Below are 18,615 nucleotides of genomic sequence, written 5' to 3'. Positions count from 1 at the left end.
AATTTTTATAGCCATTTATTAATATGTTTAATTTAATATTAACCTCAACTATAAAGTCTTGTGGGCACAGTGTCAGCACAAGTCTATTATTGGTTTAATTTTGGAGACCACCATTTAGAGATCATCCCAGATGTCCAGTTGTGGCCTGTATTTATTGTTAATGTATTTGATTGCCATAAAGATGTCAGAAAGTTTACCCTGGTGCTATAAAATTCATCTGCTGGAGCTTACACTATTGCTGTGTTGTTAATCTAACGTAAACGCACCATGTGTGATAAAAATTATTGAATAGCTGATGGCTTTTCATTTACATGTTGTTTTTATTGTAACCAATAACTACTATTTTTCTTCTTATGTGGGTTCTGGAAAAATATGGTAATTCTGATTGTTTAATAAAGTTTAATTGACTTTTGTAAATCACCAAGTGACCCCCCTGTCATTGTCCCGCAACCCTACCGCAGGTCCCGAACCTCACTTTGGAAAGCACTGTGCTAGATGATCATAATAAACGTTAATCTCCGGTGCATCGCTTAATGATTTCCTCAAACACAGATCAGTTCATTGAAAATTCAGGCAAACAATATCAAACCCCGACAAGTTGAAATGTAGTGCAGAAGGGTTTCAGGATCATCCAGAAGCGATTTACACATTTCAGATCAAAGCAATCAGCAGAAAGAACTCTGCGGTTCACGCTTTCTCTGTTCTGGGATCATCAAAGCAAGTTTACCTAATGCCATAATGCTATGTCACATCCACGACATGTCAGCTAAGTATTTACACATGCCTTCATTTCTGCTTGTTGTGTCATTATTTTTGGATAACATGGTTTTTGTAGGAAAAGCTTAATTCTGCTGAACGGAAGGCATTACGGGGCTTTCGTTCAAGAGGGAAAATTCAATGCCAGACAGGCCGGGAATGTTTGTAGTCGCTCCAAGTCTCCTGAACCGAGTGCTCCTTTGCCAAGCATTTACAGATGGAGAGGAGTCTCTGCTAGATAGTCTTCAAGGTCTTTGACGTCTGATCGCTGCGGATTGATGGCGACTGACAGTGAAGAGCCTCGAGACGGGGAGACTTTCAAAGCATTGACTGTTGTTTTGGTGTTTCTTTTCATCTTGCAGAACAGCAAACCCGATTCCTTATTGAAAATGGAAGAAGAGCACAAATTCGACAAAAGTCTACTCAGCCATAAAGACAACAAATTCGCATTTTCGTTATCGAATAAGAAGTTGCTGGGGTAAGTGGAGATGTAGCCAGTGTTCACATTCTAATTTGTAAAATTGATTATAAATGTATACAAAATAATAAAGTGATTTACAAAAACTATTATAATGTAATAATATAGTCATAATTAATATGTACTTATTTATTTATTGGGGCAAATCTTTTTTTTTGGTGTCCACATCAAATAGAATTTACAAAAGTAAAAGAATTATTAAAGAGAATTTATAAAGAGTTATTCAAATAAAGTAATAAAAGATGTGTGAAATACTATTCCATTGTCATTTAGATCAAGATATATGCATCTAAGGCCCCATTAACACTAATACATTTTCATTTTAAAACAACGTTTTAGAACGAAAACGATCTACGTCCACTCTGGCGTTTTATCTAGCGTTTCTGAAAAGCTCTGTTCACACTACATTGCTGATAACGCACATCACGTGACCATACACGCACTCTGGCATGCACTGAAAGCAGTCAGCGGGAGCTCTTAGCACACCTGCCTACCTGAAAGCAGTCAAACTTAGGCATGTGACGATAACCGGTTTCAAGGTATACCATGGTTTGGAAAAGTCAAGGTTTTAAAACTGCCAAAGTTTTCTGTTATACCGTTTCTAAGGTATGTGTAAGGTTTTGTTTGCTAGTTTATTTGTATGTTTTTCACAACTATTTTATTTAGTTTTTAGGGCAACAGAATCTTCAGCAGAAAAAAAAAATGAACATCAAAAGCTACTGGTCCAAAATATGTAAAATATTTCTTAAAATAAAATATATTTTGTTTGATGGAGGAAATAGTTGTTGTTTTTTACCTAGACATTTAAAGAGAACTTATTTTAGAGCAGTATCACAATACCATGATTTCGTGATATTTTTATCAGAGGTTATCATACCATCAGAATCTTAAACTGGCCCATGCTCAGTCCAACTTTATTCAGTCCATACTGAATCTGCTGCTGGATTTCATCCCTCTGTTTGATGCAATCTATCATTCATCTTGTGTAGACCTATATCTAACATGTTGGCTTTTGTATCTATTAGCCCACATGTCAGGAAACGTGATTTGGCTGAGTCAAAGATAAGTTAATATACCTACAGTTGAAGTCAAAATTATTAAACCCCCTGAATTATTAGCCCGTTTTTTAATCCCAATTTCTGTTTAACGGAGGGAAGATTTGTTCAACACATTTCTAAACATAATAGATTTAATAACAAATTTCTAATAACTGATTTCTTTTATCTTTGCCAAGATGACAGTAAATAACATTTTACTAGATATTTCTCAAGACACTAGTATTCAGCTTAAAGTGACATTTAAAGGCTTAACTAGGTTGATTAGGGTAATTAGGAAAGTTATTGTTTAACGATGGTTTGTTCTGTAGATTATCAAAAAGAAATATTACATAAAGGGGCTATTAATATTAATCTTAAAATGTTTTTTAAAACTGCTTTTATTGTAGCCGAAATAAAACAAATAAGACTTTCTCCTGGAGAAAAAATATTATCAGACATGCTGTGAAAATGTCCTTGCTCTGTTAAACATAATTTGGAAAATATTTAAAAAGAAAAAAAAATTCAAAGGGGGGCTAATAATTCTGACTTCAACTGCTTTCCTTTATTTCCTGTATTGTATAAACTTATTGTACTTTATACATTTATAATTATTTCTGATTATTAAAATGATTCAGCAAAAGAGACGGCTATTTCGAATTTCACCATGCATTTCCTCTGATATTTCTTATTGTGTTCATATAGCCTGACATTAAGCACGCTTTGCCAAAACCACACAATGAGCCTAATGTTTCATATTTTTCAATGAAAATGAAAGGAGGCAGTTATTAGGCTTCGTTTTTTATAAATTTGTACACAGTGAAGATGACGGTCATATAAATATGTACACAATGCCTTAAGATTTTTGGTGTCACTTATGTTTAGGTTTTAAATATAAAAATTCTTTGTCATGTTTTTATTTTATGGTTAAGATTGTGAAACATAGCCAGGGTGAATGACATTATAAAAGTACACTGCTGTTACATTTAAAGATTTGCCCAATGTGTCCTCGGGAAGTTTTAAGTTACATAGAAAAGATACAAAGAAAAAGCCACAATCAGGTAGCATGAATGTTGGTAGCCACGCCTCTGTTTTCAGATGTCTCTGTTTTTCCCCATTCACACTGACACGCACGCAACAGGAGTGCTTTAAAATGAAAATGGCCTCTTTAGCGTTCCAAAAAGATCCATTTTCGGGGCTCGGCGTAGTGTGGACTGAACGTGTAACCATTGCAAAACTCAAGCGTTGCTCAAAAAAACCTACATTTAAATTTGTTTGACACTTTTATAATTTTTCATGTTTGAAAATAATAAAATGCTAGGTAATGGAAGTGCTTTTAAATTTGATTAATGATCCTAATTTCGAGTAGTCTGAGTAGTACTTTCTTCGTGCCCCAGTTTGTTTCAGAAATCTGATATTATCTTCTCTCAATTGTTTCTTTAGCTCAAAGATGCTGAAGACCCAGACCAATTCCAGTGTTTTTGGCTCGATACAGAACATTAAAGAAGAAAAGCCCAAGCCTGTGAGAGACGAGTACGAGTACGTCTCTGATGAAGGAGAGCTGAAGATTGAGGAATTCCCAATCAGGAGGAAAAAGAACGCAGTCAAGAGAGAGTTTTCCTGTAAGCTTTCATGATATGTGATCTGGGACGGGGAGCTTTTCTGATTGAATAAAACATCATTTAAGAGCAAGAAATGATTATAGACTTTATGATCAGGACCAGATGCAATCTGCTGACATCTGATGCATTTTACACTGATTTTAAGCCAACATGAGTGAAATGTCTTGAATTATTATTGATTTGAAATTTTAGCAACAAACTGTAAACAACCACACAAACAAGGGTGGGCAAAGGGTCCAAAAATGATCATTTTGCAATATCTGCCAGTGAAGTTTGAATAGAATGAAGCCAAATGTTTCAAGTCATAGATGATCTTTAAGAAATTTTTGTCCTAATAAATGAATAAATAAACTAAATAAACTCTAAATAAATAAATGAACTTGAACTTTGATTTAATTACAGTAAAAACATTGAGCTTGTTCATTTATGTATTTATAAGCATTTATAGCAGATCAGGCCATTTTTCACAAGAAATATTTCACAAATGCAGTTGATGAAGTTTAAAAACAAATTCTCCATATACCTCTGATTGTACATTTTCAGGAAAAAGTTGGATTCCTGCGTTTCTGGCCCTTGTACATTTAATTTATTGACTTATTTTACATTTCAATAGACAAATTAAACTTTGGTCCCTAGGTGGCACATGAAGCTATAAAAAAGATACTTTAATATCTGGATTTACTGGATTACTTCTGTATGGGTTTGAGTAAAATATCTGATGAAAAGGTCCGATAACATTTCTTCCAAATTTCAAATATAAAAACAATTTTCTCGCACCGAAACTAACAATGTTTCAAAATTATGAATGAGTGTGTTTCAAAATCAGGGTTATTGAATAATGATTTCCTAATTCCTCTTAAGTTAAAAAACTGGTATTGTGTTCCCTGAAAATGTAAATAAATGTCTAAAAGCATATTTGTTTTTTTATTTATTTTATGATGCAAAAACTTTCCAATTGACCTTATTTTTAAATTAGGAAGAAATGTTATCAGTAGTTTACAGATTTAAACACATAAATCTAGAGAAACTGAACATTTTCCAAGTGGTGTCTTAATGTTTTTCATTGCTGATCATAAAATGTTATGAGTGACAGAACATTTGAAGTGGCAACTAACTGATTCCATGTAAGAAATGCACGTGTCTTGTAACTAATTACTAATAAATCTTTCATTCCATACTATGTGAAAATAATGCTCAACATCTGCCTTTATTTACAGTTTTATCAAACATCAAAGAGCCAATTCAGCCATCAAAAAAGCCAAAGCTACCGCCGTCGGACATGAAGGTGAGCATCAACTCCACTTACAGATCAAGTCCAGTTTCATTTAACAAAACATCCATAATATTTCTCTTTAATCAGACAGTGGTGATAGCATTAAAAGCTGATTGACACTAAACAGGAAGACATTAGGACCCAATCCAAATCTGCGATCTTTATTTCATGAAGTAGCTGATTCATTCCTTCTGCATGCGTTTAAAACATGGCATCGCTGAAGATCTTGGTGAACACAAATCACCCATAATGTTCAGACTTAAACCAACATACGGCTCGAATCAAAGAAAACAAGCTACAGGACGGAGCCAAGTATCACCTCAAAGCTGATGAAGGAAATAGCTGTAGAGTGAATCAAATGAGAGTGAGAAAGTTAATCACGTCAGAGGCCCACAGGCAAACTACGTGAAGGGTTACTGAAGGCTGTAGGATAGACTGATAAAAGCCCTACCACAAAACTAAGATAAATCAAGGGCAGTTTGGATAATGACAGGGTTTAGGGGCTTGTTTATGACATGGGTTTAAAATAAAGAAGAAGAAAAAATGGTCATTGCAAATAGGGCTAGGCGATTAATCGAAAGGTAATCAAAATCAGCATTCAGAACCTATTATTGATCAAAATTTTCCACGTCAATTCCTTCACAGACTTTCCCTACTTTTCCCTACATCCCGTCTGGAGTCACGTGACCCCGCTCAGTTAAGGCTGATTTATACTTCTGCGTCAAATGTATGGGTATGATCCGGCACAGCCTTCGTTAAAATATAATTACACGTCACAAGTTTGCACTACATTGATGATGATTGGAAACTGCGCCAGAGATGCCTTGAGATGGCATATTTTTTATTATAATAAAATTATTACTTACATTAAAATATTGTTTACAGAAGATTCGAGAAATGCAATGTTTAAAATATTATTTACAGGATATACAAGAGTTATTTCATTTAGAAAAGATACTGCTTGTTTTCTACTTTTAATATGAAAAACATTGAAAATCATTCATTTTGTTTTCAAAAAGTTATTTATTTTCACATTTTTATAGGAGAAAAAGAGACTGCTGGTTTTAGATGTTTTAATTTCAGTTGTTCAATGTTGATGTTCAATAAATGATCATAGATATTCTGTGTTCAATTATATTAAAATCAAGTAATGCACCCTTGATTCAAACATCTATTAATTGTAATATGTGAGTATATTTACTGTACAAAACCTGACATTGAACTATGAGAGCAAATTAATCAAATAAATCAATAAAACAATTGTTCATTAATTGTATTTGAGTTCAAATGTTCAATTAATCGAGATTTTTATTTTAGGCCCAATTGCCCAGCCTTAATTGCAGCTCAGAATTGCACAATGTTTTACAAGAAGCATGAGGTGTTTATAAGAAGGTGTCTGGTGTATATGGAGAGGAAAAGAATAGGTCTTCTACTATTTTAAACTTCTTTTGGTTTAACAAAGTGAGAAGTTTATGAACACTGTTTCAGAATTATGAGTTTGTAAAACTTAGAGACTACATTGTGAAGAACAAAAGGCAGAATTCTAGCAAAAAAAGCAAAAAAAAAAAAATGGTTATTTGTTTATTTTTTAACTTTTTTTTGTATAACTGACAATATCAAAATCAATCCTCATCGTCATGGACCTACAAAAATGACTACAAGCACTGCATTATACACACTCAAAAATATGTTTGGCTGAAACAACACAATAATTGAGTTTTATTTTGGCACAACTTCATTGTTTTATATTCATTCATTCATGTTCTTTTTGGCTTAGACCCTTTATTAATCTGGGATTTAACCGCCAACTTATCCAGCATATGTTTTACGCAACGGATGCACTTCCTGCTGCAACCCATCACTGGGAAACACCCAAACACTCTAATTTATACACATAAACTATGGACAATTTAGCTTACCAGATTTACCTATAGCGCATGTCTTTGGACTTGTGGGAGAAACCGGAGCAGCCGGAGGAAACACACACGAACACGGGGAGAACATGCAGACTCCACACAGAAATGCCAACTGACCCAGCCGAGACCCACTGGACCTCCTGCTGTGAGGCGAAAGTGCTACCCACTGTGCCACCGCGCCTCTCCTATTTTATGTTCAATCCACTTAGATTTGTAAAAACTAACAAATTTACTTAATTCCTTATTCCAAATAACTTTGTTTGGAAACCAGATTTTTTTCATTGTACACTTAATTAAAAAAGATTTTGGCTGCTTGTTTAAACTATAGGGGCGACATGGTGGCTCAGCGGTTAGTACTGTTGCCTCACAGTAAGAAAGTCGCTGGTTCGAGCCCTGCCTGGGCCAGTTGGCATTTTTGTGTGAAGTTTGCATGGTTCTCCCTGTGTTCGTGTGGGTTTCCTCCGAGTGCTCTGGTTTCCCCCACAGTCAAAAGACCTGCGTTATAGGTGAAATTCATAAATTAAATTGGCCGCAGTGTATGAGTGTGTGTGAATGTAAGTGTTTCCCAGTACTGGGTTGCATATGCTGGAATAGTTGGCAGTTCATTCCGCTGTGGCCACCAAAACTAAGCCGAAGGAAAATGAATTAATGAATAAATATTTAAACTACTTAATTTAAATGAGTTGAATCTACACAAATCCTGAGTTTTTCTTTTTTGGGACAACTTAATTGTTTTATGTTTAATCAACTTAAATTTTTGAAAACAATTAAGTTAACTTAATGGATTTGTGTTGGGACAAAATAAAGGATTTGTTTGGCACCCAGCATTTTTTACAGTACATGATGGGCCAGAAGATGTTGATGTCACATTGTGAAGAAACACTGCGTCGGTACATGTACAGCTATTTTTTTACTCAGAATTTCAAAAGTACCATTTTTGTTTAGTTTTTACCTCGTGACATAAACAGCCACATAAGGCTAAATGGTTATAAAGACTAATTCGCTTATGCAAAACGTTTTCTAGTTTCTTGTATGTTTTTTAAAACTTTAAATCATGCACATCCAGTAAATAACGCGTTTTTGCTTGCATTACTTTAGAGTCCAGATACATCGGATGAGGAATCGCTTCACATAGACACCGAGGCCAAGACAGACGTCAAAGGGCGCAACTCAAAGGTCTCGAAAAAGAAAGGTGGCAGTTCAGCTGGGATCCTGGATCTCCTGCAGGCCAGCAAACAAGTGGGCGGCATTGACTACAGCAACAACAGGTACACACGTGATTCCTCTCCATTTTCTGCTAGATGAAACACGAGACTTCACCTAGCTGATTAATAAAAAGTTATTTCATTATTTAATGTTTTATAAAAAAAATAGCTTTTAGTCGCACATTTTCAAACGGGATAAATTTAGAAAAGCAACTACTCTGAGAGTATTTTAGTAGGGGTGCTCAGTTATGGAAACCTTGACCGCAACCAATAACCGATGTGTTAATCAATATTAGGGCTGCACAATATATCGTTTGAGCATCGATATCACAATGTGTGCATCCGCATTAGTCACATCACAAGACATGCAATGTTGAGTTAGGATTATAGATGATCAGAAACCACAGGTATTTGTGGAGACACTGCAGAATTGAGTGAAATGTATTGTCTGCATGTGTTTTTAAGGCCTGCAACTATGTGAGCATTTTAAGAGAGTTTAAAGCATTTTAATAGTACATAAAGAAGTTTAATAAAGATTATTTTTATTGAATTACTTATATGATGAAGACTATGCAATGTTATTTTGCATTTGATTATTCAATAATATATGTAACTGAATACTGCTAGACCCTCTTCAGAAAACCATAAAGCACGATTTCACTTTAACATTTGCTCCATTGTGTTTTTTTATGATTGTAGTTTGTTTATTGTAATTATATAATAAATCACATAAAAAAAGGTATTCATTTTTCACCCCATACAAAATCCTCTTAATCAATCCAAAGTAATGACTTTGTAAATAAAGCTATTCAGGTCATCTGATGAAATTGTATTTGTATTGCAATATATATCTCAGAGAACATTTTTACAACTTTTTTCAATATCGTGCAGCCCTTATCTATATGATGCAGATATCTGATATATAGGCCGCTTAAAACAAAACTTAATTTACATTTTTCAAAAACAATGTGGAAAGCTGTTTTTGTTTCGGTCATTCAATAGCAAATTCTTCAAATTAAACATTTTTTAGAAGAAAAAAGGGACTGAAAATATAAAATTAACAGAAATTGTTATGCCTTTCACTCTAAATGGCATTGATCAATGTCAAGCCTAAACAAATGTACTTACAGTGAAACTAAAATTGGTAGCATGTGTAATATGTTATCTGCAAATACTTGCATTAATTGTTAATTGCACAGAAGTCACAACACATTTCAGGTTATTTAAAAAAACAAAACATTGCCTTACAATCCTGCAAATATGGTAAATATATAGCCAATAAATATACTGATTAGTGCATTGTTACATTCAGTCTGCAATTTAAATCGATTTTGAACTATTACTGTAGGCCCTGTCCTGCATCTCTGTTTAATAGTTTCATAATACACAAATCGAGACCTTACATTCTTTTACACGAATATTACTCTCTATCAGTCTGCTCCTGAACACAAGAATGTGTCTGAAGTGAAGAATCATCACTAGTATCTGGTGCACATGATCCTAAACTAGCGTAATTACACAAGCGACAAGTTGTTTAGACAATCCATCGACTGGTCAGTTTTGCACATCCCTAATTCATACATTTCATGACTCATGTGATATGCTTTATACATCGCAGATTATGGATATGTTTAGTCCTTGGCGGAGGGCCAAAGAGAACATACAAGTTACATGATGAAGCGTGTTCCTCATTCTTAAAGAACTAAAACATGTCATATTTCTAGCCTAAGTGTTAGTTCTTAAAGCTCACACTGTAAACACAGCAGATGTTTCGAGTGTATGTCGAACAATGGCCAAAGTAATAGTTTGCACGGCTCTTTCTAAGCGGTTTACATGTGCTGGCATTATTTGTTTAATCCCTCCGCACTATTAATTTGTCAAACGCTGCAAAAGCTTTAGGCCATTCCTCTTCATTTTTACTGTTTGCTGTTTTGGGCACATTTTTGATGGTCTATTTCCACTGCGCTGAAAGCTGCAAATCAGCTCAAACGCAAAATGAGAGCGAAAACATGGCTGAAATATGTTAATTTCTCAAATTATATATATTTTTTTTCAGTGCTTTTAAAGCTGACATACGACTGTAGGATCGTGGGGAGGAAATGCTCTCAGTTGGTTGCGACCACATTAAACGAGCTCTTGACTCATTGTTCCACCTCACTGGTTAATCACTTAATAGGTGGTAATCTGCACAGGCTAAATCTGTAGTTTTCTGCTGGCTTCCTCAAGTTCGAAAGCAGATGTGGACACAATAGTCAGATTAGTTTGCATGGTAGAATAATCTTTTTGACGTGCAGATTTGTGATTTCTTACATGAGGGAATAAACTTGGATTTTTGGTGAGAGAGAGGGAAGTTAGAAAAGGCTTAATGCATGAGCAGATGTGATTATAGGAGAGAACAGGTAAGTTCTGCGTTGAGCTCTTAGATTTGGTTGAATGAAAGTTCAGTGTAATGGAAGTATGTTTGAGTTTATGGAGGTAGCTTTGGGTTTGCTTCTTAAAAACACCTTGCACTGCTTTGAATCTTAATTATTGGATTTTACGTTCGTTCGCCAGGCCCACACATGTTCAGTTGATTATAGATAATTACAAACGTTGTCTCCTATTTTACAAAAGTGCAGATAATGATGTCATAAATCAGCTGCAGTGGAAAAGTCCTTTCTCCATGATTGACATCAACCATGTTTATGGCTTAAAGGTGATGTGTGTAATGATTTCAGTATTAAAAAAATATACTACACTACATACTACCATATTATATATATTTCTGTTTAACGGAGAGAAGTATTTGTTCAACACATTTCTAAACATAATAGTTTTAATAACTCATTTATTATAACTGATTTATTTTATCTTTGCCATGATGACAGTACAGAATATTTAACTAGATATTTTTCTAGACACTTCTATACAGCTTAAAGTGTCATTTAAAGGCTTAACTAGGCAGGTTAAGGTAATTAGGCAAGTTGATTGTTTAATGATGGTTTGCTCAACGATGGTATTATTATTTTTTGACTATAGAAAAATATATAGCTTAAAGGGACTATTAATCTTGACCTTAAAATGTTTTTTGAAAAAATTAAAAACTCCTTTTATTCTAGCCGAAATAAGACTTTCTCCAGAAGAAAAAATATTATCAGACATACTGTGAAAATTTCCTTGCTCTGTTATACATTATTTGGTAAATATTTAAAAAAAGAAAAAAAGTCAAAGGGGGGCTAATAATTTACACACACACACACACACACACACACACACACACACACACACACACACACACACACACACACACACACACACACACACACACATATATATATATATATACATACAGTTAAAGTCAGAATTATTAGCCCCCTTTTGTTTTTCTTTTTTTAATATTTCCCAAATAATGTTTAACAGAGCAAGGAAATTTTCACAGTATGTCTGATAATATATTTTTCTTCTGGAAAAAGTCTTATTTGTTTTATTTCGGCTAGAATAAAAGCTGTTTTTAATTTTTTTGAAAACAATTTTGGGACAAAATTATTAGCCCCTTTAACCTATTTTTTTTCAATAGTCTACAGAACAAACCATCATTATACAATAACTTGCCTAATTACCCTAACCTACCTAGTTCACCTTATTAACCTAGTTAAGCCTTTAAATGTCACTTTAAGCTGTACAGAAGTGTCTTGAAAAATATCAAGTAAAATATTATTTACTGTCATCATGACAAAGATAAAATAAATCAGTTATAATAAATAAAAGTTTTAAGTTCTAAAAGTTATTAGAAATAGGTTTCTAAAACTAATATGCTTAGAAATGTGCTGAAACAATATTTCCTCCATTAAATAGAAATTGGGGAAAAAAATAAACAGGGGCGCTAATAAGTCAAGGGGGCTTATAATTCTGACTTCAACTGTACATATATATATATATATATATATATATATATATACACACACACACACACACACACACACACACACACGTATCTACGATATCCAGTGCTTCCCACACATAGACTTTTTGTGGGCTGGCCACACATGTATATTAATTAGTACATTAACGACTGCCCAAGTATATTTAGTGAATTTTTTTGAACCATTATTAACATCCTTTAACATTTTTTTTATATCCACCCAATATAACCAAACATCCGCTATCGATTAAGTAGTGGAATCTTCTCTCGTTTACCCATTTCGTTCTCTGTGTGTGAGACCTGTCAGCACTCGCAACAGACAATCTCACTTGTTTTGCAGACCCACAGAGGCGCACCTTTTTAGGACTTCAAAAGTTTGTCCAGTCTGGGTCTCTAAATCTCCTAAAATGTCTGGGATTCAGCTTTCGCTTTCCAAAGCTTGTATGCGTTTTTGCATTACTACTTTAAATACTACTTTCCACTTACTTCACAGCTGACAGTGTGCACAGCCGCAAGACAGAGAGAAAAAGTAAACAATAGATTACTTAATCTAAAAAAACACCACTTAGAAATAGTTTACTATATGGTTGAAGGAGATGGAAAATGACTGGTCTAAACTGGCTGCAAAATATTTGTACACCATAATTAATGGTTAATCAACGCATTTACCTTATTTAAATAAGCTTTAATCTTTAAATTAAGTTTTAATCTTGTAATTATTTCAATTTTCAGAGATATTCGGTTTTTATTTCTTTGTGGGAAGCACTGATATCTATATTTTGATATAATGTTTGACATATTAAAATACTATTTTTTTTATTATTCTTTAAAATATAATACAATTTTGTATGACCCCATACTCTTATGCACATTTTAATGAGTAAGGATTAGTTGATTCTTATGCATTTTTTTTACATAAAAAGATCTGATAATTTGCTTTGGACATCTTTGACACCTATATTTGCAAGCATTTATCTTTTTTTTTATTAAGAAGTTTTTACGAAGGAAGATTTGAAGGAATTACAATATACAGATATTAACTTGTTCATCATAATTGATCTCACTAAAGTCATGTGACAATAATTTGGCCTTAAGTATTGCTTCATTAGCAAAGTTTTCTCAATATTCATATTTATAATATAAATAAAACATGGATCTGGGATGCAAACACATCTATTTACACATTACCTGTCACATCAGTTCTGCAAAAAGGACACACATCATCTCTAAGTGTTCATCTCCATCCCCATAGCTTCCCATCATCCGACTCACTTCCTAAAACTCGAATCGCTTCTCATTCCCACTGACACTTGGAGTAATGTACATGTGTGTTGTGTATTTCTTATTGATGGACTTACAGTCAGCCACCTGCATCCCCCAGCACACAGGAGGCCATCCAGGGCATGTTGTCCATGGCTAACCTGCAGTCATCGGACTCTTGCCTGCAACCCTTCTGGAGCAATAGCCAAGCTAAGAACAACTCGCACAGCAGCGCAGCCAGCAAGAAGCCAAGCCGTGCGGCCGGAGCAGGAGGGAACAGCAAACGACCTGCCAAACGCTTGCCCAAAAAGACCCAAAAGAGCAGCAGCGTGGACAGTTCGGACATGTTCGATGATGACCAGGACCATCTGGAGGCTTGCTTTAAGGACTCGGATTATGGTAAGTACTTGGTTCACCCACAACATTTTGGCTGTCTTCTAAAGATCACAGAAAATGCTCTGAAAAATCTCATTGTTTTTGTTTATGTAATGTAAATAAGGGCTGTTGTTGAAGAGCTCGCAAGAGTAATTGTTAAAAGATTGCAATCTAGATTTAGACTTTTTTTTGCGTTTGATCAGTGTGATTAAAGTCTGTTTGTGTTGCATCTGAAACTGAGAATGCAGTTTACATGTATGGTATTTAAACAATAGTCTTCAATATTCACAGTAACGTTATTTGCATTTATAACTTCTTATATCACAGATGTGCTAGTTCTAGATACGATGTTACAACTGTCTATGATAGAGGTAGAGGCAACAAGTGACTGTCCCTGAAAATGTATTTTTTCTTGAATAATTTGTTTGGAGATTTAGTCAAAAATGATGATTCATCCAGTAATACAGCCAGTGCAGTCGTATACCTCATTTACATAGTGCAGGGGTGCCCAAACCTTTTCCTATAAAAGGCCAAAAACAAAACTAGATTAAGGCTAGTGGCCGAAGGTAAATATAGCTGCCATGGGTACATCCGAATTTATTTAATAGTATTTGAAATAGCTAGAAAACTTTGCCTTGTATTAACTAAAGCTGTATACATTTTTTACGTCTTTATAATAAACTTATTACAGTAATAACCATCCCATTTATAACAGAATGAAGTTTTGCTAGAAATTACAACCTCTGTTAAAATCATTGGCCCCAACCCTGCCCATCATTTATACTCCTTTCTCAGATGGGATGTTGGGCCAAACCAAAGGCTACAACGGGCCAACTTTGGCCCGCAGGCCCTTGTTTGGGCATCTCTGACATATTGTGATGTTTTTTTCCATCATTTAAATCACAAATGGTCACTAATTGCTGATTTTAACAGGGTTTCAAACATTTCAAGCTTTTCCACTTTCAGTCACTTCCAGAGGTAGTAAAAACACAAGCAATGATTGTGACTGTTTTCATAGTGTAAAAATGCACATGGTCAAATGCAGTTGAATGCAAACAGATCACCTACTTTCCACTTACTGACCTAATGTGATCATTATGGGATGTGAAGAGAGAAGGCACCAAAACAAGGTATTCGCACTTCACTGTGTCGAACCAAAACACACTGATGCCAATGTAAAGCGTGATGAAAATGAGGATGAAACCCAATCACATGTTGTCATAAGAGTAATTATTAGACTGCAGCAATTAACATGGTTTCTTTTAAATAACTTATTTTAATACCATTTTTTGTTGTTGTCTTTGTTACAATCGACTCTAATACCATTAAACATCTTCTGTAAAACGTTTTAAAGGATACCTGTAATTGTTTTTAATGATTTGATCTTTTTTACGAATGGTAAATTTGTGGTATTGTTTTCTATGATTTTTTTTTATTTATTTTTTTAGTGTGTATTTTTGTGCAACCGTCTTGACCAGGTCTCACTGGAAGAATAGATAGTACTGTCTCAATGTGATCTCCTGGCTAAATAAAGAAAATAAATAAATAAATAATGCAACTATACATTTAGGTACTGAGAAATATTAATTAACTTTATGTATTTGCTACATGGTTAGGCTTAGGTTAAGGGTTAGTTACATGTGGCATTGCAATGTGGTGCGGTGGGTCAGTGGTTAGCACTGTTGCCTCAGAGCAAAAAGGTTGCTGGTTTGAGTCCCAGAAGGACCAGGAGCCTTTCTGTGTGGAGTTTGCATGTTCTCCAGTTCCAGGCATTTTAACAATTTAGTTTAATTGAATAAACTAAAATTGTTCACATTGTGTGGATGGGAGTGTCTGTTTTTTCCCAGCACTGAGGGTTGTACTCTCAGTACTGGGTGGTGGCAGGAAGAATATCCACTGTGTAAAATAATTGCCAGATAAATTTCCGATTAGCAAATGTGTAAAAAAAGACACCATAAAATAAAATGTCAGTATAAAATAAAGTTATACTAAATTATGCAGCTTTAAAGAATTGTTCACCAAAAAATGTACTCACCTTTTATTTTTATCAAACCAGTTTGAGTTTCTTTCTTCTGGTAAATAGAAAAAAGAAAGCTGTAAACATTGAACTATTTGTTTTTCCTACTATGAAAGGCAATGGTTACAGGTTTTCAGCTTCATTTCTTATCTTCTCATGTGTACAACATCTTCATAACAGAATAAAGAGATTCATAAAGGTTTATAACCACTCAAGGGTGACTAAATAGTGAGTATATTAAATAGGGAGTATACTATCCCTTTAATGGGACCATGTTGGACCCTTAACATTTGGAAGTAATAAAGTCATCCAGTTTTGGAATGACATAAAAAGTAAATAATGACAGATTCTTCACTTGTGTCCGAACTATCCCTTTAGAAGCCATTTGGAGAACAGATTCCAGTTCTCTCATACCTTCATCTTGAATAGCTTGTTTGCACTATTATCAAGACCAATTAGTTCCTCTGAGACAATTTGTCAAGGATGTTTCATGACGACTTGGAATTGCCATGCAGGTGCCCTTAGAGCAAAGCAAAACAGTGTAAATCTGCGCTATCAACATTCTGATTAGAGTTTGATTTGAACTTAAGGGTTCTCATTCACTGCAAACTGACAGCAGTGTTTACTCTCAGCAAGAACTTTTCAAGCCCTCCTTTCTGAGTGGTCCCTTTTATAGCTTTTGTGAACCCTTTCCAAGAACAGCAAGACCATTAGAAGCCTGTTAATAATCCATTAGCATGAGTTTTAAACTGTTGTTTTAAATGCTTTTTGATCTGATACCCTAATTAGTCATTACTAGCACGCACATTCCCCTTCAGACTCACACTAAGAGAGCGTTATATCAAGAGCACTTGCATTCCTCCTTTCTCTAAACATTTTTTTTCTTGGTTCTGATCATTTAATTGTTGGAAATTGCGTGTTCTTGAGTGGTTGACTTCAAAGAAACTTAGGTGCATGCAGAGCAAAGAACAGCTGCCGTGCATCTGTGTCACGCTAACATCCCATCCAATGGGAAAATACTTAGCGCTGTAGTTTATGGAGTGCAAAAACAGGGTGGTTTTTCATGTTTGAGCTGTGTGTTTAAAATGTAGTGCACTTTGATATTGCGCATTTTATTAAGTGATCTTTCAAAGACTATGAGAAGCCAAATCAACAGTGCCATGTATAGAGTAACAGACTTTCCTTTTTTAATCTAGTATTTCTCCTATTTGTTTCCAGTTTATCCGTCTCTGGAATCAGAGGAGGATAACCCCATTTTCAAATCGAGATCGAAAAAAAGGAAAAATACAGACGACACTCCATACAGTCCAACAGGTAGTATGATACCTGCAGTTTCAAGTAGGACTCTTGACTGTTATGTAGAGGTAATCATGTGGGATTATATTCATGATTGTCACTATGTTCATGAGTATTTATTCACTTTTGCAGCTCGAGTTGGGCCCACTGTGCCGCGGCAAGAGAGACCAGCTCGGGAAGGGGCACGTGTGGCATCTATAGAGACAGGACTGGCAGCCGCAGCAGCTAAATTGTCGCATCAGGTTAATGCTTTACGTTCGTTATGAAGCAGTTATTTAAAATACTAAATATCTATAGGTCAGCTTCAAAGCAACTGATATTATGAAATGGTGACGCAATTACAATGGTGATCTATTTTGCCATTGATGCGTTTGTAGTAACATGAACCAATATTATGAAATGGTGAGGCAATTAAAATGGTGATCTATTCTACTATTGTTGAGTTTGTATTAACATGAACCGATATTATGAAATGGTGAGGCAATTACAATGGCAATTTATTAACATGAACCGATATTATGAAATGGTGAGGCAATTACAATGGCAATTTATTAACATGAACCGATATTATGAAATGGTGAGGCAATTACAATGGCAATTTATTAACATGAACCGATATTATGAAATGGTGAGGCAATTACAATGGCAATTTATTAACATGAACCGATATTATGAAATGGTGAGGCAACTACAATGGCAATTTATTAACATGAACCGATATTATGAAATGGTGAGGCAATTACAATGGCAATTTATTAACATGAACCGATATTATGAAATGGTGAGGCAATTACAATGGCAATTTATTAACATGAACCGATATTATGAAATGGTGAGGCAATTACAATTGTGATCTATTCTGCCATTGTTGACTTTGTAGTAACATGAACCGATATTATGAAATGGTGACGCAACTACAATGGCGATTTATTCTGGCATTGTTGAGTTTGTAGTAACATGAACTGATATTATGAAATGGTGAGGCAATTACAATGCCAATTTATTAAAATGAACTGATATTATGAAATGGTGACGTAACTACAAGGGTGATTTATTCTGCCATTGTTGAGTTTGTAGTAACATGAACCGATAATATGAAATGGTGACGCATTAACATTGGCGATCTATTCTGCCATTGTTGCATTTGTAGTAACGTGAACTGATATTATAAAATGGTGACAAACAATTACATTGGCAATCTATTCTGCCATTGTTGCATTTGTAGTAACATGAACTGATATTATGAAATGGTGACATAATTAAAATGGCAATTTATTCTGCCATTGTTGAGTTTGTAGTAACATGAACCAATATTATGAAATGGTGGTGCAATTACAATGGCGATCTATTTTGCCATTGTTGAGTTTGTTCATACATTACTATTTTCGTTCTTTTTTCACACAATCACAAGTGTTTTCATGTCACCATTTTCAGTAAATTTTTGCCCAAACTCTCTTTATCTGCTTTGAGATTGGGCCACTT

At 34.6% G+C, this 18,615-nt stretch overlaps 1 protein-coding gene across 4 annotated transcripts in view; it reads left to right on the top strand.

Annotated features, from left to right (window-relative positions):
* Window positions 1-18,615, top strand: part of phf2 (PHD finger protein 2) — a 60,090-nt gene that overhangs the window by 34,908 nt on the left and 6,567 nt on the right. For 2 of the 4 annotated variants that reach the window (XM_087272346.1, NM_001202418.2), the window contains 7 exon segments: window positions 1,119-1,234; window positions 3,712-3,890; window positions 5,108-5,175; window positions 8,178-8,347; window positions 13,546-13,844; window positions 17,056-17,151; window positions 17,266-17,375. In XM_087272346.1, the coding sequence (XP_087128472.1) occupies window positions 1,119-1,234; window positions 3,712-3,890; window positions 5,108-5,175; window positions 8,178-8,347; window positions 13,546-13,844; window positions 17,056-17,151; window positions 17,266-17,375 (1,038 nt within the window). 4 annotated transcript variants of the gene reach the window in all.

This window comes from Danio rerio, chromosome 11 (genome assembly GCF_052040795.2).
Source record: "Danio rerio strain M-AB ecotype USA chromosome 11, GRCz13ab, whole genome shotgun sequence".
In the NCBI taxonomy this organism is placed as follows: Eukaryota; Metazoa; Chordata; class Actinopteri; order Cypriniformes; family Danionidae; genus Danio; species Danio rerio.
Note: the sequence above shows the minus strand (reverse complement) of the source record. Positions and strands in the feature narration are given on the sequence as shown.